Consider the following 23,039-nt stretch of genomic DNA (forward strand, 5'->3'; position numbering starts at 1 on the left):
TTATCTGCAACCAGAGTTTTTTAAAAACACTTTCAGATCTGAAGATGCTGACTATACCTATAATAAACAATATATACTGTAAATAAATGTAACTATAGCTGCAAATTTTACTTTTACTTGTAGTTTTGGAAGATATTCACATAATATTTAAACACAGCAGCTTCACTTTTCCCCAGCTGTGACTTCATGGTACTTTTTTTCTACAACCTGTGACTTAACTCGCTGTAGAAACAAAATGACTTGTGACTTTTCTTGAGTCACATGGGTAACTGATGATGTGCTCGTCTCGCATCGCGGTCGGACAAGCGGCTGTAAAAACACTCTTCTCCCCTGCAGCACTATCGACAGAAAGCTCCTCTCCTAGTTTGGTTGATTTTTCTATAAATTCTTCAAAGTCTTTCACCGGCAGTCATTTTTAACATCGTCATGGATGTTTGTATGTATTTTGGGAACTTTTAAAGTCACAATAAAACAGCTGGAGAAAGGAAAAAGGGAAATTCTTGTCTATAAAATATAAATATTCTGCTTCAGAGTGAACGAAGCTGAATGTGGAGTGTGTTGAAACAGTTGTGTGCGGTGCTGGCAGGGCGGCAGTCGGTATTAGAGCCGTGTTATATAACAGCAGCAGCAGCAGCAGCAGCGGTGGAGGGTTCTCCCATCAGCAGCAGTAATCAGATAAACAGTCAGAGCAGCGTTTCATTTCCTGTACAGTTTGTTTCTCGCCGGTCAACATGGAGATGAAGTGTGAGTTCACTGCCAGCAGCTGTTGGTGCCAAACAACATCGCTGGAAATACAATACAGACGTGGAATGTGATATAGGAAGTGCGTTACGTAAAGAGGAGCTCCCCTCCCTGAAACGTAAACACGGCCGCAACCGTCTGCTGCCGCCGCGTTTAGCTTCTTCCTCTTTCCTGAAACAAATCAGAGCGGCGATACGACCGACTGTGGAGGCAATATGGAGAGCGGCTGGCCAAGACGTATAGAATACATACTGCTTCATGGATTATTGATCAATATGTTGATTTTGATTTTTATCAAGTAGTCTATATAGTTTGTATACAGCTCAAAATGATCTGTTGTCTCATACAAACTTTACTTTACTAACATAAACACTGATTTTTTTGTTAAAGAAAGATAAATAGTTTTAATTCTTTCGGTCGTGTTCACACAGGAACGTGTCTCTACAGGCCGCTGCTTCAAAAAGGCCTTGACAAAGCTTGTTGGGTAAAAGAACACGATGTGCTAAATGTCCCTTTATCTTTAATTTGGCCTCTTATAAACTATTGATTGTGTTTTATTCTACATCACATTTATACGCAGCGACTACATTCTCGTTCACACTGTTTTGGCACATCCAGATAGAAAAACACACATGAAAAGAAAAATAAACAACTTAATGTGTTGAATTTAGTGCCGAATTTACAAGAAGGTCCAAGTAGTTAAGAATATGTCATACATGGAGTTTCATGACATTTATAAAGTTACTTCTAACTCAAAAACTCACAGAATTAGGCATTTTTTAAAGGGAGTCTGGTGGACTTTCTCCACAGGCAACTAAGAAGTAGCTTGTATTGCTAAATTTCTCAATTTCCACTGCTTCAATCATTAATAACAGGACAGTTAGCAGCAGGCTAACAGGAGTGCTAGCTGTTGTTGTAGTGGTATTTAATACGAGCGTACTCTTAAATTGCTTTTTCCTTTTTATTAATCTGAATTAAAAATAAATCTAATTGGTGTTTTTCTCGCCCCGAGCATTTAGTTAATTGTCGTCACGTGACGGTTGTTTTCGTCTCTGACATCTGGTTTCAGTCTGGCTGTAATTCCAGTTCAAGTCACGGCTACACTGAACACACACACACACACACACACACACACACACACACACACGGACGTCCACTCACACACACACACGGACGTCCACTCATACACAAACACACACACCCAGGCAGGCTCGGACTCGCCTCTGCACACAAACACACAGTCGAGGCACGTGCACCTTCACATGAGTGTGCAAGAACACCAGTGGACAGAAACACACTCACACACACACACACACACACACACACACACAGCAGAAACAATCGAGTCCAGGTGACACACCCCGGGAGTGTTGTTCCTTATGTCAACACGCTGACTGAGAGTTATGTCATCACAGCGTGGAGATAGTAGTGACCTCCTCCTCCACCTCCTCCTCCACCTCTTCCTCCTCCTCCTCCTCCTCCTCCACCTCCTCCTCCTCCTCCACCTCCTCCTCCTCCCTCGCTCTCTGCTGCTCACGCTCTGATCACATTATGAGACCAGGTCACATGACAGAACCAGAACCCCCCATACAGTCTGACAATCAGTCACAGTGTTTAGTTCATTCTCAGGCTGTAAGTCTTCTGACTCGAGTTAATGTAGATTTACTGCAGCCGACCGCTCAACTGTGGACCACTGTGGACCACTGTGGTCCACAGTGGTCCACTGTAGTCCACTGTGGACCACTGTGGACCACTGTAGTCCACTGTGGTCCACTGTGGACCACTGTGGTCCACTGTGGTCCACTGTGGTCCACTGTGGTCCACTGTGGTCCACTGTAGTCCACTGTGGTCCACTGTGGTCCACACATGGTCCACGGTGGTCCACTGTAGTCCACTGTGGTCCACACATGGTCCACTGTGGTCCACTGTAGTCCACTGTAGTCCACGGTGGTCCACTGTGGTCCACACATGGTCCACGGTGGTCCACTGTGGTCCACACATGGTCCACGGTGGTCCACTGTAGTCCACTGTGGTCCACACATGGTCCACTGTGGTCCACTGTAGTCCACTGTAGTCCACGGTGGTCCACTGTGGTCCACACATGGTCCACTGTGGTCCACTGTGGTCCACACATGGTCCACGGTGGTCCACTGTAGTCCACTGTGGTCCACACATGGTCCACTGTGGTCCACTGTAGTCCACTGTAGTCCACGGTGGTCCACTGTGGTCCACACATGGTCCACGGTGGTCCACTGTGGTCCACTGTGGTCCACTGTGGTCCACTGTGGTCCACACATGGTCCACTGTGGTCCACTGTAGTCCACTGTGGTCCACACATGGTCCACTGTGGTCCACTGTAGTCCACTGTAGTCCACTGTAGCCACTGTGGTCCACTGTGGTCCACTGTAGCCCACTGTGGTCCACTGTAGCCCACTGTGGACCACTGTGGTCCACTGTAGTCCACTGTGGTCCACTGTAGCCCACTGTGGTCCACTGTGGTCCACTGTGGTCCACACATGGCCCACTGTGGTCCACTGTGGTCGACTGAAGATTGAGGTTAGCTACTTCATCCAATGAGCTATTAGCACTGTTATTATTGATTAGCCAATGTAGCCAACGCTTCTAAAGCCATGAGAACTGCCTGTGTGTCAGTCATTAGCATGCTACGCTAGCCTCCCAGTAACCTCCTCAGTAACGTCCCGAGGAAAGTCGGAAGTCGCTTCATGCTTCTCTGAATAGAAACTCTCAGTCCTGTGTGTGATTAGCTGTTAGCTCCATTAGCCAAACACACCGTTAGACTCTGCTGCTAACAGCTAAGAGCTAACTAGCTCTCCTCCAGCCATTTTTAACATGTATATTGTTTTTTCAAGTACATCCAGATTGAATCAAGGTTGATTTTAGGATGTCTGGACAGGAAAAAACTAAAGAAAACACGATGCAAAACTAGATATTTCTGGTTGTGTTGTGTGTCTGCTTGTTTGTTCCTTGGTTGGTTGATTTGTCAGCAGAATAACACAAAAACTTCTGAGGGGATTTCCTCATTACTTGGGTGGCGGATTGGTTTCTACCAATAATAGACCTCCATTATGTTTTCATGTGGTTCTGCACCGAGGGTAAATCTTTAACATTGCGAGAAAGTGCAAATGTTTCAACAGAGTGTCTTGCAGGATGAGAACACACACAGCGTTGTGTCAATAGTTGAGTTGTCTTCGTTTCTGCAGTTAGCGGTCACATGTACATGAATGCAGCGGCTTCATTTCAGTCGCACAGTCTCAGTCTGGACACATTAGCGGCGGTAATAAACGCTGTAGCAGACACTTAACGCGTAGACGAGTGAGTCTGCTCGCAGTCGGTCTGTACAGTAGCTGTGTTGTGACAATTCGGGAGGCAAATACGTTAAAAATAGCTTTTCTTTTGCAGAGCTAATGCACGTCGCTGCTGGAGGGGAGGACGGCGGTGTTCCTGCAACATGATGCACGACACGAGCCACCGGTTCGTCCTGCTTTCAACTGTAAAGGTGGCGGATCGCAACTAAAAAAGGTCACATGACTCATTTCTTTACAGGTCACGTGCATTTCGGAAGGTACTGACGATGATGTGGCTCTGATGATGGGGACTCTAGCTTCATGACATCATCAGCATATAGCGGTTTTGCAGACCGGCTCCGTCTGTCGATATAAAATGCGATTTTTAAACAATTCATAGTTTGAGGTGATCATGTCTTCTGTGAGCTATGAACACATCGTCTAAAAATGTTGACAAGACCACAGAAGTAAAGGATTTATTTGGGCGACTTGTTGATTTCAGGTGCTGAATGTTTGTACTTTTGTTTTTCAGTTGCAGAGGAGAAACTTCTACTTGTAAACGTGAATCTGTGCAGTTATTGGACATGAATCAGAAGTCGTACGTCTTTATTAAACACTCCCTGCTCGCTCTCTCTCTGCCATCCTGAAGCTTTTTTCTCTCTCTTGTGCTTCGTCCTCGCTGTTTATTCTCTCTGTAATCTTCACTGTTTCCTCTCTCTCTCTCTTTATCTCCCTCCCCTCCCTCCTCCCTCCCTCCCTCCCTCCCTCCCTCCCTCTCTCGCTCTGATGCGTTCTGCAGCAGCACGTGACGTGGCAGCCGCACATGGCCCGAGCGTGTGAGAGACAGCGAGAGAGATTTCAAAACATGCAAAGCGAACACTCTTGACTCGCTCTCCCCCCTCCAGCGCTGCTCTCCCTCCCTCCCTCCCTCCCTCCCTCTCTGTGCAGTGTTACAGAGTGCAGAGTCAGAGTCTTGTTTAACCCGTCGCTCGCCGGGATTAATCACAGCGCTGAATGTTAAACCACTCAGCGCCTCAGCGTGGCATTATCCTGCTCTCTCGTCTTTTTTAAAGCGACAGCGAGTCATTTCCTCTCGCTGCTTTAATCAACGCACAGATTTGTCCTTTAATAACCTGCACGATGGCATTACACTCTCACTGTATGTCTCATCTGGATGGTTTCATCTGAGATTCTTCCAGTCTAGACGTTGGTATTTTGGTGTGTGTGAGGTTCAAGGAAAATACAGTCGTGTACGTCTGTAGCTGAGGCTTTTTCTACATAAATGTAGTTTTGATGATGCGTTTGCAGCGAATAAAAGCAACGCAAACGATCAAATGAAACGTGTATATAAAGCTGCTGTCCTGTAAACATCTTTCTGAGTTTGGGTAGTTTGTTCGAGGGTTGTATCATTTCTGTTTATTCTAATTTTTGTATTTTTTAAAGCAATAGCAGATCGTTGAGCCTCTCAATGGCTCCCAGAAGTTTGCTGCAAATAGGAGAAGCCCAGTCCCTTAAATCAATCAATCAATCAATCAATCAGTTATGTATTAACGACAAACCATGAGTCAAGTGACAATCTGGATTTTGAACTTGCAACTCTGGTTTGGTTTTAGGCGTGAGCAGCGATGATTGGTTGGGCGTTACGGTAAAAAATGTAAATCATCCGATGGTGGAAAATACGTTACTATGATGCTAACATTAGCATATGATAATGCTAGCATGCGGATGTGTCTGTTAGCATGTTAGCATGCTAAGAATTGCTAACTAGTAGGCGCAAATCATCCCTAAGAAATCATGTATCGGTTTTACTTGTCACCAAAGTAGACGGATGTTTACAAAGCCGACATCAGGAGCTGCTTAGATTTCAGACTTCTAGCATGTGTTAGCTTCAAGCTAGTGAGTCAGCTGAGCTCCAGAAAAGCTCCTAAGTGGTCCATGTTTTGTCAAATTGAACTAGCCGACGATGCTAACGTCATGAGCTAACTGCACAAATTTTAAATTCTGTTTCCTACAATCCAAAACGCAGAGTTTAAGTCGACTGTACGAGGCTAAAACAGTCGTATAAGCCCTGTGACATGACATTAACATAATCCTCGACAGCATCATAATGTCCAGACTTTTTCCCTCCAGCACTTTAAACTCTGTCCTCAGCATCTGTCCGAGCGCTGCGACAGAAGCTTTGTCACCAGATCTGCTCAGATTTTGCACATTTTGAGACACACGAGTGAATTCAGATACTGGAAAACTGTGAGAAGGTCGGAGGTAGACGTGTATCGAGCTGGTTTGTTATTTATCTGCTTTCTTTTTCGTGTCAGTCAGTCAGCACGAGATCCAAACTGAACACATTCCCATGAAGTTTGGCGCGCTGATCAGCCTCGAGGCGAAGCAGCAGCTGATTAGATCTCGGCAGTTATTCAGATTCTTTTGGGATTTCTCTCCAGGTGACATGTTTCATTGTCATCACACGTCAAACCGTCTGCTGATGAATCTCCCGTTTATTCATTAGATTCTGCGTCTCGCTTGTTATCGTACGTGCGGCGAACTCGGTTTAATAAGCGATCGGCCTTTTGTAACGGCTGTGAGACATTCGTGCAGCAGATGCTTCCTTCCAAACACATCGCAGGTCAATGAGTTCACGTGTCCTCCGGCGTGCACACACTCGTGGGAATCTGAGAAATGAAAAGCTGTTGTGTTTTTGTTTTTTTTAATTCGGACGGTTTCTGACTGAGTGAATTGACCTGGAAGTGCTGAAGACGCAGCAGATAACAGCTGATCTGAACGACAAGTTAAAAAGTGATTCAGGTTTCCGTTGCTGAGAGGACGAAGGTCTTAAAGTCTCCGTGAACTTCTCATGAACAGATTTCTTCTTCTTCCATCACAAAGACGCCAAAAATGTCACCTCGCTGGTCGAAGCTCAGTTAAAGAGCGTCAGGAAAGATAATGATGAAGCAGAAACCAACTAAAAATATCGACATGATCCAGATCTGATGAAAACAAGGCGGACTGGGCGCTCTGTCGGCTTTCAAACTGGGAGAATTTTCTGTTCTGCTTTTTTTTGGAAATGTCACATTTCCAAATTATCTGTCCAAAATCAATTTTCGGCGATTTCACTGATGTGAGAAACAGACTGTGCAGATTTTAAAGGATACAAATGATTATTTCTATAGTCCACAAAATGTTGATTTGAAAGAGTTATTCACGCTCTCGACACACAGTCGAGCTGGTGCGCTAACGCTTTTAGCTTAGCAGCTACAGGGAAGTCTTTGGCTGGAACGAGGGCGTAAAATAACATCTTCAGAATCCACTTGGATTAGACCAGACCAGCTGTGTGAAGCCATTTTATCTTTTACTTTGTTTTATTGTTACGCTTTAAAACAAATCTCCAGCTTCTTCCGTTGTTGAGGAAAAAAGTTGTTTTGCTGTGACGCTCCAGAAAAACTGTTTTGCGAACATAAACTCCATCAGCGGCTGATCAGATGATGATTAAATCCTTATTTTGGGGTGAATTCTCCTTTAAATACCACTTTATAAGTTGTGTTGCTATGTGTAGCGTTAGCCAAACTGACATTAGTCGTCTCAAGCGTATTTCCCTCACAGTAAACTACGGCTGTAGTGATTCGTCAATCGAAAAGAGAATTTATCACCGACTGCTTCAGTCGTGTTTGAAGCTCACATATAAAGAAATGTGAGGAGTTGCTGTTTTATTCTGTCGTAGGATCACAAGTCTTCGGGTTTTGGACTGTTGGTTGGACTAAAGAGGCAGTTTGAACACCTCACGTTGGGCTTTTTATGTCGACATATGATCGATTTAAGATGATTCGATTGTTACACTGTGGTGTCGTTGGATTCCTTGCGGCAGAAAACACAAGTTTAAGATGTTTGGCTGCTTAAAAGCCAAGTGGAAATTAGTGGAAACCATTTTTATTACAGTACATAATCCTGTTTTATTCCAATGTTGAGTTTCCAGAGTTTAGTCTTTTCTTGACCAACGGCAAAACAACATAATTTTGGGAGGAATATTTGTGGCCACGGCTGGTTTAGTAGCAGTTTGATCCGTTTGTTTGTCCGGTTTAAACTCGAGACCTCCGTTTGATCCTCGCTGATGTCGATATTTCAGATTTATTGCATTTCAGGGAACAAACACATTAAAAAAACAAGATATCAAAGCGTCTTATAAAACCACAGCTGCATCCACATGTTCTGTCCGCCCTCCCTCTGAGCCGTTCATCCATTTGTGCCCAGAATAAATTAAACTCAACCCTCCGACGTTCATGTGGACGGGATTATTTTTCTAACCGGTTCTATTTTTCCGTCTCCGTCTCTCGGTTGATTCTCTCTCTGCAGCTCTGTAGTAACACTTCAGCTCCACGACGACCTCAGGGATTTCTGGCTGGATGCATCATGCTCAGCCCAGTCACGTGTTTATAATTCAGATCGAGAGCACACACACACACACACACACACACACACAAGCATGATCACATTAAAGCCCAAACAGTTGCATGCAAATGCCTGAAATAAAGAGGACGCTCTCATATGCATGTTCGAAGTTCAGCGTGCTGCACAGACGCACAAAAAGCGTGTGCACGTGAACACACACTGACGGGGTGTATTCATAGACATTTGCAGAGGCACTCAGGCAGATATGCACACACACACACACACACACACACAGCCTTGCAGCACTTGTATTCGCTCCTCTGTAGCAGCTCTATCCTGCTTTCTTTCTGTCTTTCTCCTCTTTGTCTAATTCTCCAGTTTATTTCTTCTCTGATTTTATTTTGCTCTTCTCAGTGAAACGTCTCCTCTCTTATTGTTTACGACTCAGAATGATAATAAATAAAAAACACAAACACAGTGTTCCAGTCAGATTTTCTTCAGCGTCGTCTCCTGCTGGGCACTTTAGTCTTACTCTGTTTCTGATGTTTCCTCTCCGCCTGCAGGAGCCTTTAAAATACTACAAACTGTTCTGTCTGAACAGCTCAGATACGGACGACCGTGTGTACAAATATGAGTTTCACGCTGATCATCACTGCATGATAATAAAAACATTGCTAGATTTGTTCTCCGTCCAGCCAGTCAGGCAACATTTTCTAAACTCTGATATCTAGTTGAAACTCTTCGGTTTGTTCTTCTTGTTTGTCTCATATTCTCAGTTGTCAGCTAGCTTCTTGCTTTAAAGCTTAAGATCTTTATGCTAACGATGGATCGTGTGATGTCGCTCGTAGAGTTGAGCCCACAGAGAGTAACCATCCGGCTCTGCTGCTCTTTTAGCGTCTTTCAGCCCGTTGTTTTGGTTTTCTCTGCGGCATTAGCAAACACGTTTGCAGCAATAATGCTTCTGTTGTACAGCTCCAAAGTTAGCAGCATGTATAGTTTATTTTCTAATCTGCTAAATCCCACAGAGCAACATAGACCAGCATCAAAACTAGCACCAAAACACAACATATGCTGGTCTTGCTGGTGAAAAGCCACTAGCAAGATCAGCAAATGTTGTGTTTTGGTGCTGGTTTCTGCTGTTTTTTCCAGCTGTGTCATTACACAACTATGCTGCTCCTTTAGCGTCTTTCAGCCCGTTGTTTTGGCTCCAGCTCTCATCCCTGTTGTTTCAAGCTGCAGCAGGAAACGCTTCACTCAAAAGCACTAAAACTCACCATTTGCTGGCCCTGCAGCTTCAAAGTTAGCAGCTAGCTAACCAGCCAGCTAACCGTTTAAGCATCATTCAGCCTATTGCTTTTGCTCTGTTAATTCACTCCTGCCGCTCTAATCTGTCGTGTTTCAAGCAGCAACAGGAAACTGAATTCAGTGAAAAACCAACTGCTAGCAAGTTAGCAGCTAGCTGGCGAGCACTGTGGCGCATTTAGCGCCTACGGAGCCAGATATTTCCAACTAAGCAGAAACAGGACACCAAATTAATGCTGATGTCGTAAAGAGGCAACTGTTTGCTAACATATTCGCTACTTTATAAGATAATAAATATGTCCCCCCAAGTGGCCAAAAGATCAGTTAATTCAGGAGGAACTATACTAATAGCCCTCTCAGGCAATTCTCAGCACTTGGTCATCAACTTGGCAGGTTTCGACCAAACAAGACCACAACTAAACCAACTGAATGTTAAGAGGGAAAACTACAATTTCACGGAACAAAGGGACATAAAATATTAAAATGGTCAAATCCATGAAAAAAAACATCTTAAAAGGTTTGGTAACTACCAAAAATAAGGTTTAAATGTGTTTCTAATCCAGCACTTCTGAAGGGGAAACACCCTTAAGGCTAAAGTCAGGGAACGAAAACCTCAATACATCGTGCAACCTTTCCCGATAAGACGGACGGTGATTTGCATCTTTACACCCTTCTATTCGACGGAGTGTCAACAGCGTATCTCTGCAGCGAAGTAGCATCACAGCTCTGCTTCTCTTAATGTGTAAAAAACTGATCAAACAACCAGAACGCCAGGTCGAGCGTTCAACCCAAAGATCCTCCAGCGATTAAATCCCCATCACAACGATAACGGTTACAAAAAAAAACTTTTGTCTCCTCGTCTCAATCCAAACACTGACAGAACTTCACACACTCATTGTCTCATCCATCCTTTTTAAACGTCTACACAACCGCCGAACATTAACAAAGACCTCTGGCAATCTGTCATCAATAAATCATGAAATTAGCTGCGATGATTCACTCGATGGCTCGCAGGATTTAAAAACATGGCCGTCAGCATAATAAAGAATGGGCTTTGTGGTTTTTCAATTAGAATTGGAAGTTGTCAGACTTGTGAAATCTCCAAGAGGAGAAAAAATATAGAAAAGAAAGACAGACAGAAAAGGCTTCCTCTGATGTTCTGGCAGTTCTGGTTCACATCAAAAGTGGCAGAGAGAAGAAACAATAAATTATGAATATATAATGGATGAAAACAGGCTGTCGGAGGAGGCCGAGGACGGCCGGAGAACAGGGTGTCAGCCATTTATCAGAAGATATAATTAGAGAAGATCCGACTGTGGTTACTGCTGAAGAGGTTAGTTAATGTAACGTATCGCGAGTCTGTGTCATCATTACTGCGAGAACACATTAAGGCCTCCGCATGGACGGCTTCATGTACGTCTGGATGTATTAGCTGGTGCAGAAATGAAGCTACAAGATGAAAAGTTTGGAGAATTTGTCCCCAAACGCTCCAAGTAGATGTTGACTTTCACTCACCATGTAGACACTCAGGTCCTCCCATCATGCCTTGCTGCTGCGGTTGCTGCTGCTGCTGTGGCTGCTGCGGTTGCTGCTGCTGAGGCGGTGGCGGCGGCGGTGGTTGTGGCTGGACGGTCTCCAGTCCCAGCAGCGAGGAAGAGGAGGATGAGGAGGACATGGAGGAGGACGAGGAGGAGCAGGGCGGAGGGGAGCTCGGAGGACACTGGGAGCTCTGATTGGGCACCGCCGACTGGGAGCTCTGGGAGGAGAGAGAGCGACATCATCGGTCTAAATCCATCGGTCTAGTTTGCTTGTTATAATGGATCCCAATGGTTTTTTGCCCAACTTGCCTCCGATTGACTTACATCTATCGTTATCATGCGATGAAAGCCTCAGAGGACCGTGAGAGTGGCCAAAGAGGTTGGTGTGTTTACCAGGGAGACAACCATGTTACACTCTGAGTTAATAGTTGGGTCGAGCGTCGAGAACATAACCAACAAACGCAACCAATCAGAGGCAGAGGAGGGTGATCTTCCAAGAGAACCAGTGGGATCTAGCTTAGTTTTATGAATCACCAGCTGAGTTGATCCAAAGTATTATGACCAACAGTGTCGACTGTGGCCAACACTCGATGGTGTAAAAGGAACAAAGATGTAATACTAAGCTAAGGTTGGCGTGCTAGCTGTAACTTAGCTACGTAGCATGGATCTACCGTTAGCTACCTTGTAACGTTAGCTTATTGTGAAACGCCAAGCTGAGTAGTATCACGAAGCCGATGGCTCTGATACAGCTTGGTGCGGTTTAAGTGGAGTTTTCCAGTCTTACCTGGGAGGGGATCTGGGCGCTGGTGGAACTGGGCCCATTGCTGTGCATCCCCATCCCGTTCTCGGTCAAGAACTCCTCCAGGTCCATGTACTGAAGCTGGAACAAGCCTCCGTCACACGGCAGGGTCCTCTCCCACAGAAGCGGGCCCAGGAAGGCCGACTGGGAGAGTGGCCGGACAGCGCTGGACCCGAGGGCTCCTGTAACCCCGCCGGGCCCGCCGCCATTGGCGCCCACCGAGTCTTCGTCAGAGTCCAAGGGCTTGTCTTTGTCTGAGAGGAGGAGGGACAACGAGTCTGTTAGATTATTTCATTTTCAACCTGTTTCTGACCACAGAAGGTTAAATTTCTTTCTCCTTCCTTTGGTTTCGAGAGCCGATCTCCACTCTGACAACCCAGCAGATCGACAGAAGAGGTTGATAATCTCATTTTCACTGCTCTCGTTTGTTTACTGATATTAAACCGTCCTCGAACTAATGTAGTAATGATTTATCGATGCTTGAACGAAACCCAACAAAGCACTCTTCATGCTTTGTGTCCACGTTGGAAAAAAAAAGTGTACGATGATGTCAAATCAATTTGCCTGGAAACTTTCATGTGTCCAAATTGTTAAGGGGGAATATTCCAGCGCATACAGAACGTATTAGATCAAGTGTTTTAAGATATGTCTGGTGGCCAGATGGTCCGAGGTTTAGAAGCCGAAACCTTCCTCACTCTCTCCCAGGAGTTTAAGCAACAGGTGATCAAATAGACGCTGCGTAACCTCAAGCAGACTCGTGGGTTTCTCTGGGTTTGAACATGGTTAGAAACTCAACATTTTAATGCAGAAATCCTACGTACTACATCTTTAAGAGCATCAACTGATGTGCATCGTATGTGACTACAAGATGTGGCCACAAAGAGACGTCGCCGCCATCTGTCAGCCCTTGAGCAAGGCACATAATGGACATTTTGTTCCACAAGATCTGACTCCTCTCTTGGACCTCAGCCTTGTTCTCAGATTGTTATTTGAAGGAAAGATTTTTTTTTTTGGATGTGAGGATCTGCGAGGTCTCCTCGCATCAACGTCCGATTGACGAGACGTCTGCTGGAACTCAAAGCTGCGTATCAGTCGCGTAAAAATGTGGTTTGTTGTCCGTCTTTTAAAAAAAATAATGATTGTCTGATCAACAGTGGCTGAGGTTTGTGCTTCTGTGTCCTTTGATTTCTGTCGAGCACTTAGTTACGATCATTAAAAGGCATCTATAAATAAAGTTGACTTGATTGACCCTGCACTCCGACCTCCCGGAGAGGGAGGGAGGGAGGTCTGATGGAAAGATAGATATAGACATCAGGCATCAATAAACCATCAGCAGAAAAAATAAATGAAAACCCTGAAAGCAAACCAGGAACCTGATTTAATTTAACTGCGTGGAAAGAACAAGAGTGATTATTTAGTGCGCTGATCCTCTCATAATGTTATTCTGCAGAATTATGGCTCCAAAAAGTGCACAGTGAATAAATGGCACGCTGAATGATAAAAAAAATATGATAATAATAAAATAGTAATAAAAGAGAATATTTAACTGGTGCTGGGAGAGAGCAGAGAGAGGAAGGAGAAACCCTGAGAGGCTGAGAGCGAGCATCAGGAAAAAAGGCCGGAAATTTAAATTTAAGGGGATTAAAAGGCATAAAGACAACAGAGATTACAACGTGAAAACAGCAGAGGAGGGAGGAGGGAGGAGAGGAGGGAGGAGAGGAGGAGAGAGGGAGGAGGAGAGGAGGGAGGGAGGAGAGGAGGGAGGGAGGAGGAGGAGGAGGGAGGGAGGAGAGCAGAGAGTCGAGGCCACGTCCGTCATAATCTCTCTGCTATCATCCTCATCCTCGTCATCGTCCTCAGCCGCCTGCCAGATTTTTCTAAATTACTCTGAGTTCATCAGCAAAGTCAAGAAGATTGATGCAGATGTTTAAGTTGTACGTTGTTGTTGTCGTCTTACAGACCGACGTACGGAAGCTCCTGAGGGTCAAGTCAAGGATTTTTACTTTCTATCTGTGAAATGTATTTTTTTTTCCATGTGTGGAACCAGGTAGAAAAAAAAATTCCTGAGAAGAATTCTTTTTTTTCTAATTTAAAAAATTTGAAAAAATTAAGGAAAAATATTTTTTTTTATCTTTGAAACAGGCTAAGAAACAAAAATTAGGGAAAATAACATGAATCTGTGAAACCGAGTGTTCGAGGGAAAAAATTAAAACATTTTCAGGAAAAAAACAAATGTCATGATTTAGACAGATTTTTTCTTTAGGAAGTGATTTTTTTAGGTGTTTCAGTTAAAAAAAAAAAAAAAAAAAAAACATTTTCAGGGAAAAAACTTTCATATGTGGGACAGACATATTTTTTTATGTCTAAACCGGCTAAATATTCTTTCTTTTTTTCTAGAATTTCAGATGTGACACTGGCTGATTTTTCTGAAAAAAAAAAACAAAAAACGTTTTTTTCGTAAATTGAAAACAATAAGAAGCATGAAGAATGAGCTTACAAAACAATTTATGTGGAACTTTTTTTTCCTCTTTTCTTTTAACCAGATTCATCGAGGAAAAAAAAATTCTCTCCAGAAAAAAAGTTTGTTTCTTTTGGGGAAAATTTTTTTTCAAAATCTTTCTCCAGAATTTTTTCTCTTTGGGAAAAAAAAAATAAGTTCACTGGGTTAACACATGGAAAAAAAGCATTGGAAAAAAATGTCCTTAGTTTTTTTTTCTCACCCTCTTGATTTTTTGTTTTGTTTTTGTTTTTGTTTTCACAGGAAAATTAAAAATTAATTATCCTTGCAAAACTTTTTTTCCACGAGTTCTCAAGTCAAAAACACAGAAGATTAGACTTAAATAAATAAATAAATAAATCACTGGGGAAAAAAAAGTCTTCAGTGGCCCCTCTGAGCTTCCGTACAAATGGGAACATAATAATAATGATACAAATAATTCCTACATATTATATCTTTAAGTTCATTCTCAGGGGCCTAAGTTATTATTTTCCATCCTTTTCATATTCTGCTGTTTTATTCTGTATACGTCTTCTATTAGCATCATTTGCGAGATGCTACAAGTACTGAGGAAAGAAATGCAAATGTATAAAAAATCTAATCGATTCGTGTGCACACGTAATTTATTTGGATGCAAAGAGGAGCAGGAGGCGAAATGTAGAGCAGCAGAGGAGACGGAGAGAAGAGTGTCGACAGTAAAAGATGCCACAAAGCCTGAGAAAAATGCAAATCAGCAGAGGGACGAGCAGGAGAGCAAGACAGGAACGAGTGAGAGGAAAAACTCAACGACAGACAGAGAGATGTGAGAGATAGAGTGGGTGTTTGTGAAGGCGTCAAACAAAGCCAGCCAGGGAAGAAAAAAAGCAGGAGGATGAACGAGTGAAACACCAACTCTGCACCCAAAAAAAAGAAAAAACCACATAGGAAATGTGCCCCTGAACGCATCACCCATCGTCAGGCGACCGCGGCCGCTGACGACGAGTTCGGCCGAGGCCTCTGAGCTGCTTTCTGACTCCATGGAGAGGCTGTCAGCCGCGCTCACCATCATCGCCTCCTCCTCGTGCAGAGCGACGACAAAAACCTCCACAGAAAGGAGGCGCAGTGACACCCAGCCACCAGCAGGGGTCGCCAGAAATAATGTGAAAAAACGCAGGGAGGCGCTTTGTTGTGTTCCTCGCTGTGACAGGAGACTTATTCTAAGGTTTTATTAGTAGAGTTCGACTTTGTGTGTGTTTAACGTGTGTGTCAAACGAAAACCAGTGTGTGTGTGTGTGTGTGTGTGTGTGTGTGTGTGTGTGTGTGCGAGCAGCTGACTGGGAGTTATAACATCCCCACAGCGAGGGAGGAAGGAGAGGCAGCCTGGTTAATATTTGTCATGGCAGCTGGTGGACGGGAAACAACTCGGCGTCGCTCAGAAAAACCTTTATTTAAACAGAAACGCAGCACAAACGACTGCTGCTGCTGCTGCTGCTGCTGTGTGTTGATGGCATCCACTCCAGATTGTGTTTCTTTTTTTAACCCTCCTCCTCCTCCTCCTCCTCTTCCTCCTCCTGATCACTTCATTTCACCACCAAATGCAAAAAGGAAACATTTAATTTAATTATTTTTTGAATGCAGCGAGGCCAGAAGGAGGAAGGCTGAAGTGAAAACAGTGTGTGTGTGTGTGTGTGTGTGTAGCTCTGTCTTTTACAATCACACCTGCCCACTCAGTCACATGCACACACACACACACACACACACACACACACACACACACACACCAGTGAATAATCAGTGTGATATTCCTGTGGATTTCTGCACACTGAGTAGACGTTCTGTAACGTATACTTCAGATTTACGTCCTCGATTCGTCTGCTGATCATCTTCTCTGATTAAAATGGCAAATAAATACACAAAATTGGTTGTTTTTATCTGAACTGACAGTCTAAAATCTAGATATATACAATTTAGTATGACATCATCACATTTAAGGAGCTTTAATGAAGTAATTTGTGGTGTTTATACTTGACAGAAATCCCAGATAGATGCTGATTGGTCTACAATGATCGATTAGTCGATTAATCAATCATTAATTTCTGCTTTATTTCATATTGTTTCACTAAAATACTCCTGTAATGTTTCTGTAGAGGATTCAGATGTCTATAAAGTCGACAGATGTGTATCGTCGGCCGATATTTTTCGATGTCAGACAGGAAAACGTGTCCTTTAAATACAGAAAAAGGAAGCGTGACGTCATTTATAGTTATTAAATTGATGGTAAAGTTCACAGTTTTAATCGTTTTGGACAAAAAATGTTATTGTTTTTAGAGCTCGACTGATATATATACCAATCGGCCGATATTTGTCTATCACAGACACATTGTATCGGTGTACGTGTTGTCTGATGGAGGCGTCAGATGTCTCTAATGTACATTTATAGTTACAGTTTGTTGTCTATTAGAGCTCCACTGATACATCGATGTGGCGACATTATCGGCCGATATCGGCTAATCACAGATATATATCAGTATCGACATGTATGTTTAAAACTTCACAGTAAAGTTCACTGATTTCATTTAAACGATGAACTTTGTTTTTAGAGCGCCACCGATATCAGTCAGCCGATATCACAGACACGTCGCTTTGAAGTATTTTACAGAGCACATCGCAGAAACAGATGCTTGGGATGATTTCTAATTATTTATACTCAGTGACAATAAAGCCGATATATCAATATCTTCTTGTGTCATCATCAGTATCGGCCCCAGAACTCCAGTATCAGTCGGGCTCTGATTGTTTTCTTTTAAAACGTTCCTGTTATTGTTACAAATCTCTGTCACCACAATCTGAGGAATCCCTGCAAAATAAACATGTATCCACCAATAAATATTGATCAGTATCGACCCCAGCAAACAAGCATCAGACAGAATCTCTACAATAATATCACCTGCGGCTGAATCACAGTTAAACTTCATTAATATCTGGAGTCGTTCACGTTAAACGAACATTTCTTCATGATTCTCCTGCAGAGACTTGTTGGTATTTCCACTCACTGTCGCTTTAAGAAGTTTTCGTGCAGATAAGACCTCTCTCTCTCTCTCTCTCTCTCTCTCTCTCTCTCTGTCTCTCTCTCTCCCCCAAACACATGCACGTGCGCACGTGCACGCACTCACCTTTCATCTCGCAGCAGTCCTTGGGGCCTCTCTGGTCGGCCTTGATCGGCAGCTGGAGCAGCGACTTCAGGTTGGTCATGGAGGTCAGGTGTCCACCTTGGGGGCCACTTCCCGCCGGGTTGCTGGCCCCGAACTGGGGGCTGGTGGCCCCGGCAGGCAGATCCGGCGGTAGGAGCTGAGTGAGCGGCCTGGACATAACTTCCAAGGCGGGAGGAGGGAGGAAGGTGGAGGGGGTGGGGGGGGAGGAGAAAGGAAGGACCTGCAGACTTGTTAAGTTCAGGAGAAATAATCCAATTAGCGGTGCTGATTGACAGGCGCGCCGTCAAAAGGTGCGCGGACGGACAGGTGAGGTGCGCTCAAGATGTCCACCTGATGTCCCGCTGCTCCGCCCGTCCCATGGAAAGAACACAAAAACGAAGTGAGACAGAAAATATATTTTAAAAAATGAGGATTTATCTCCGAGACGGCAGCATGTTGGCCGGGCTGAGCCTTCAGGAGCTGCTGCTGCTGCTGCTGCTGCTGCTCAGCACCTCAAACTAACTCCGCAGCGACACGACAACACCGAAGTCCTCCGACGAGTTTCTGATATCAGGCGGTCCGCTCCGGTCCGGTTGAGCGGTCGGTTCCGACGCTCGGTCGGTAGACCCACCAGAGATCTTGTGAGGAAATAAAAAACAAAAAGCAGGCAGAGATGCGGATGTCTGTCGTCCCATGCGATGAGAGGAGGATCAGAAAGAGTCGAGTCGAGAGGAAATAAAAGCTTCAAGTCAAAGTGGAGCGAAGAAGATGAAGATGAAGGAAATAAAGAAGAAGCCCCCCAAAAAATAATAATATCCGGTAGTATGAGAGTCAGATAGATGGAACTGATGGCTCCTGTTTGCCTCCCTCTCTCTCCCTCCCTTTCTCTCTCCCTCTCTCTCTCTCTCTTTCTCTCTCACACACACACACACTCACACACACACACTTCTCTCTATTTTCGTCGCTCTCTCTCTCTCTCTCTCTGCCAGTCAGCTGGAACCAACACGGGCAGCTCGTGTGACGTCACCGCTCACGGGGGAAAGGCGCTTGGGGGCGTGGATCGTTTGCATACATCGGCCACGCCCCTCGGTGACGCCCCCCCTCCCTTCGCTTCGCTTAGAATCCACTGGTGTGCGTTCAAACGCCCATGGGAAAGCTGGGAAATATGAGCTTCCACGTGGGAAAATTAATGCAAATCGAATTTAATCAGAATCAGGTTTATTTCCGAGTACGTTTTGAATTATAACAACGCAGTGAGAGAACAGAGGGGGAGAGCAAAGTCAAGAATCATAGACAGACTGATACATTTATTAATCCACAAGGGAAATGTCACATAAAATCACAATAACACTCTATACAACAGGCATAAGGATGGTAGAAATAACATAATATTTACAAAAGATATACATACATACACCCACCATACTGCAAGATTAAACAGGGAGAGCTAGAATAAATAAATAACCCTAAAAAATCCCCCAAAATTGTGTCTATTTATATAGATAATGGCATGAGGAAGTAGGACATATTTGTAACCCACTGTGATGTCAACTATTGGTGTATGGACTTAAAAAGTATGAAATCATGAATACATTCAGTAAATCCAAGTAATCTCATTTTATGACAATAAAAACCAGTGGTCACAGGAAACAATAGTCGATGTTAAGCTTTTAAACCAGAAGGAAAAGAAAACATTATAAAAATTTAAAAAATTGTATATATAGAGAGAGAGAGAGAGAGAGAATTTTTATAATTTTTATTTTTTTTACAGAAACCAAGTGAAGGGGGAAAAAAATCAGGAAAAGAAAGAAATGAATCTTTGAAACCAACTGAATTTTTGCTTTGATTAGATTGAGGGGAAAAAAACATTTTCAGGGGGAAAAAAAATCATGTATGTCTTTTTCAGGAAACCAAATAAAATATTTTGAGGGGAAAAAAATGTGTTGAAAAGTATTTCTGAGGGTATATATATATATACTGTATATATATACGGAAGAGGTTTAGGGCCACATGTGATTTTTTTTTTTTTAGTTCTGAGATTAAAGTCAGAATTCTGAGAAAAAAGTCAGAATTCTGAGAATAAAGTCAGAACTCAAAAATGTTTTACATGTGCAGACTTCTGACTTTATTCTGATTTTTTTTTACTTTTTCGGGACACCAAGTGAATTTTTTTTTTTTTTCAAGTCAGAAAAAAAGAATCTTCATGTGTTAAACCAACTACGTTTTTGTTTTGATATGTTCGAGGGAAGAAAAAAAAACATTTCCAGCTCCAGACATTTCTCACGGACTGAGTTTCCCCATTTACGTTTCCTCCTGGAACGTGAACGCATCACACATTTGGCAACAACACAACACCTCCCGATCTTCTCCTCCAATGGCCGGCCAGCTGCTGGGACTGTTGCGAACTCGGCCACGCCCACACGTTCCCTGCTCCTTCCTGGATGGTCCTTGAACGCACCCCGCCCCTCTCTCCTGCTCTCACGCTGTCATTTAAAACATCGAGGCCGAAAACAACAACGACCAAACACACAGAAATATCTGAGTTAAAACTATTAAAACGACACGTCCTGGTCCTGGACGTCAGGAGGTCTCCACTCCTGTCCAGCTCACCTGAGGGAATGTGGAGGGAATGTGAGTCTTTGTCCTCACGTGACAGAAAGCAAACACAGACATCAGCTGCTCACATGTGAGGAGCAGACGGTCACAGTTAATATGTCCCACAGAGCGAACACCAACACTGAGCCGCCAACATGTGAACACAGCCTCCATTTTGTGTCTTATCAGCACCATGAGCTGAAAAACTTAATTTATATACATTTATTAAAATTAACTCGATTGTATTTTTATTTATACAGTTATTTTAACAGTTATATATCATGAGTTGTTTAAATCAGCACATACAGAGAGGTTAAACTGTGATTAATCCCGTAAAAACGCAGATAATTCGTCTGTTTTTCTCCCTGCTCGATGTCCCGATCTGCCTCTCGCGCTCTCAACACCACAGAAGCACATGGCTCCGGCACGCGCCGACTGTTGCCTACCGGCGACTGTGCCGCGCCGTGATTGGCTGAATCTAGGTCACTCGCTGCCTCTCCCGGCCTCCCATTGGGTATAAATAGGTCACAGTCTCCGCCCACAGGTTTCCCCATGCCAGTGCCGCGTGACAGCCCGGCTGGAGGGAGGTGGGAGGGGGGGAGACAGAGGGGGGAGGGGGGAGGAGGGTGATGTGAGGATTAGTGCTTCACTTCTGATGGAGGAACAAAACATCACATTTGTTTCTTTATTTTAAACGACAGCAAAATAATAAAACAAAAAAATATTTACAATAAATTCATGAACATTCTCGCAGGAAAATGTACACGGATGGCGATAAAATAAGTCAAATAAAAAACAAAATGGGAGAATAAAATTATAAAATTAGACAAAAAAAAAAATCTAACACTTTATGAAAGAATAATAAGAGAATACATTGATTATTAAATCAATCCCAGTGCTTGGTTTTATTTCTTTTTTTTTTAAAGATAATAAATCTGCCAATACAATTTTTTTGTAATATATAATTAATACTTTTAACTTCAAGAAGCCAAAAAGTTGTATTTTAAAATAATTTTACAATCTAGTAATTTAAAGAAATCTAGTAAAAAAATGAATAAATAAATAAATGTTTGAAACTTTTTATAGTAGATGTTTTATATAACATTTTAATTTTTATTTATCTATTTATTTTACTAGATTTTTATAATTTTTTTATTATTAGATTGTAAAATTATTTTCGAAATACATCTTTTTGTTTTGGTGACTGAAAGTACATTTGTCTACAGCTTGATATAGATAAAATCTAAAGGCTATTAAATAAACTATTAAATTAAAAGTCTGAATTTTATCAAAACTTTAAATAAAACATGCAAAATAATGCAGAATATATCATTTGATGCACAACATCTGTGGAGTGGACATGTGTATTTAAAAATGTTGCCTAAAAGAGACATTTTCATAAAATCTGAGTAATAATAATACTTTTTTTTTACCTGCCAGATGATTTTCTGAGAACAAGAGGATTTCCTCGTCCCGCCACCATTTTGAATTTATGACTCCACATCCATGTAATTATTATTTCCATTTTCAGTCTTACGTGTGTAGTTGTGTTATTCAAACATTTCTAAACAAAAGTTACAGCAATACAAATTAAATGTACACAATCATAAATCCATACAAACACAGGAAGTCAGTCAGTGATGGAGAGTCAGACTGAAGAAGCCTCTGGACGTCTGAATGTCTCCTGGGATCAATAAAGTTTGTCTCCACATGATGAACACGTACAAACATGATAATCATCTGGACCTGTGGACGAGGTTCTGGGTCCAGCAGCCGGTGATCGGGCCGTGGTTCTGCAGCTTTAACGGTTCAAAATGGCTGCCAAGTATTTTCCCTCTGTAGTGGACAACATGCATCAAACTGGGTACAACGTAACTGAGTACATTTACTCAAGCGCTGTACTCAAGTATGATTATCAGGTACTTGTACTTCATTTCATTGCTGCTTTTACTTAATCTCCAGACAGCTTGGAGGCAAATATTGTACTTTTTACTTTAGTTATTTTGCAGATGACATCCTGCATCAAAGTCAAAGCAGCACATTTTTACATTTATTGAAAAATACACTCATCGATTATCAGTCTGACCACAATATACAGTATTTAAATACATGTAGATATGTGTAATTTACTTTTACTCGTTCTTTTGATACTTGAGTAAAAGTCTTAAAGTGTCCAATATTAAATGTACTTAGGAACTATTCATATGAGTGATATATTATCCAACAGATATCTTTAGTTTTGCTCGACCATGACTTTTGGGAGCATCTTGCAAAATAAATAAAGTATTTTTACTACATATAATCGACTTATTTACTTTGTATTATTACTCTACACTGGATGTGTTCATCAGATATTAGTAACTATTATTAATTCTACAATCTCTTTAACATTTGTCCAGGAAGCACAGATGAAAAATATCCTTTTCGTAATAAAAATAAATTAATTACTGCTGTTAAAAATGTTCAAATAAATAAACAAACATCTCAGAGTTGTTCGATTTTCTCATAAGCTTATATGTTCCTCCACGCTCTCTGAGGCGCTCATCCTGTTTCGTGCTCGTGCATCCAAGTGGAAGCTGAAATGTACATATTTTAATAATCGCAGCTTCACAATGCAGTAAATCATAAACAAGCCACATCCTGTCGCTTCCTGTCGATGCTGATCGGACTGATTCATAATTCAGAGGCAGCAGCTGCATGCTGGGAACAACA

At 42.7% G+C, this 23,039-nt stretch overlaps 1 protein-coding gene across 1 annotated transcript in view; it reads right to left on the reverse strand.

The window, feature by feature from the left end:
* dbpa (D site albumin promoter binding protein a) overlaps nt 1-18,738 on the reverse strand; it is a 30,479-nt gene extending 11,741 nt beyond the window's left edge. The window contains exons 1-3 of the mRNA XM_030412245.1: nt 17,715-18,738; nt 12,051-12,319; nt 11,244-11,484 (exon numbers count right to left, since the gene is read on the reverse strand). Of these exons, the coding sequence (XP_030268105.1) occupies nt 11,244-11,484; nt 12,051-12,319; nt 17,715-17,910 (706 nt within the window). The 5' untranslated portion in view covers nt 17,911-18,738. The remainder of the gene's footprint in view (nt 1-11,243; nt 11,485-12,050; nt 12,320-17,714) is intronic.
* Nucleotides 18,739-23,039: the final 4,301 nt, after the last annotated feature.

This window comes from Sparus aurata, chromosome 3, assembly GCF_900880675.1.
Source record: "Sparus aurata chromosome 3, fSpaAur1.1, whole genome shotgun sequence".
NCBI lineage: Eukaryota > Metazoa > Chordata > Actinopteri > Spariformes > Sparidae > Sparus > Sparus aurata.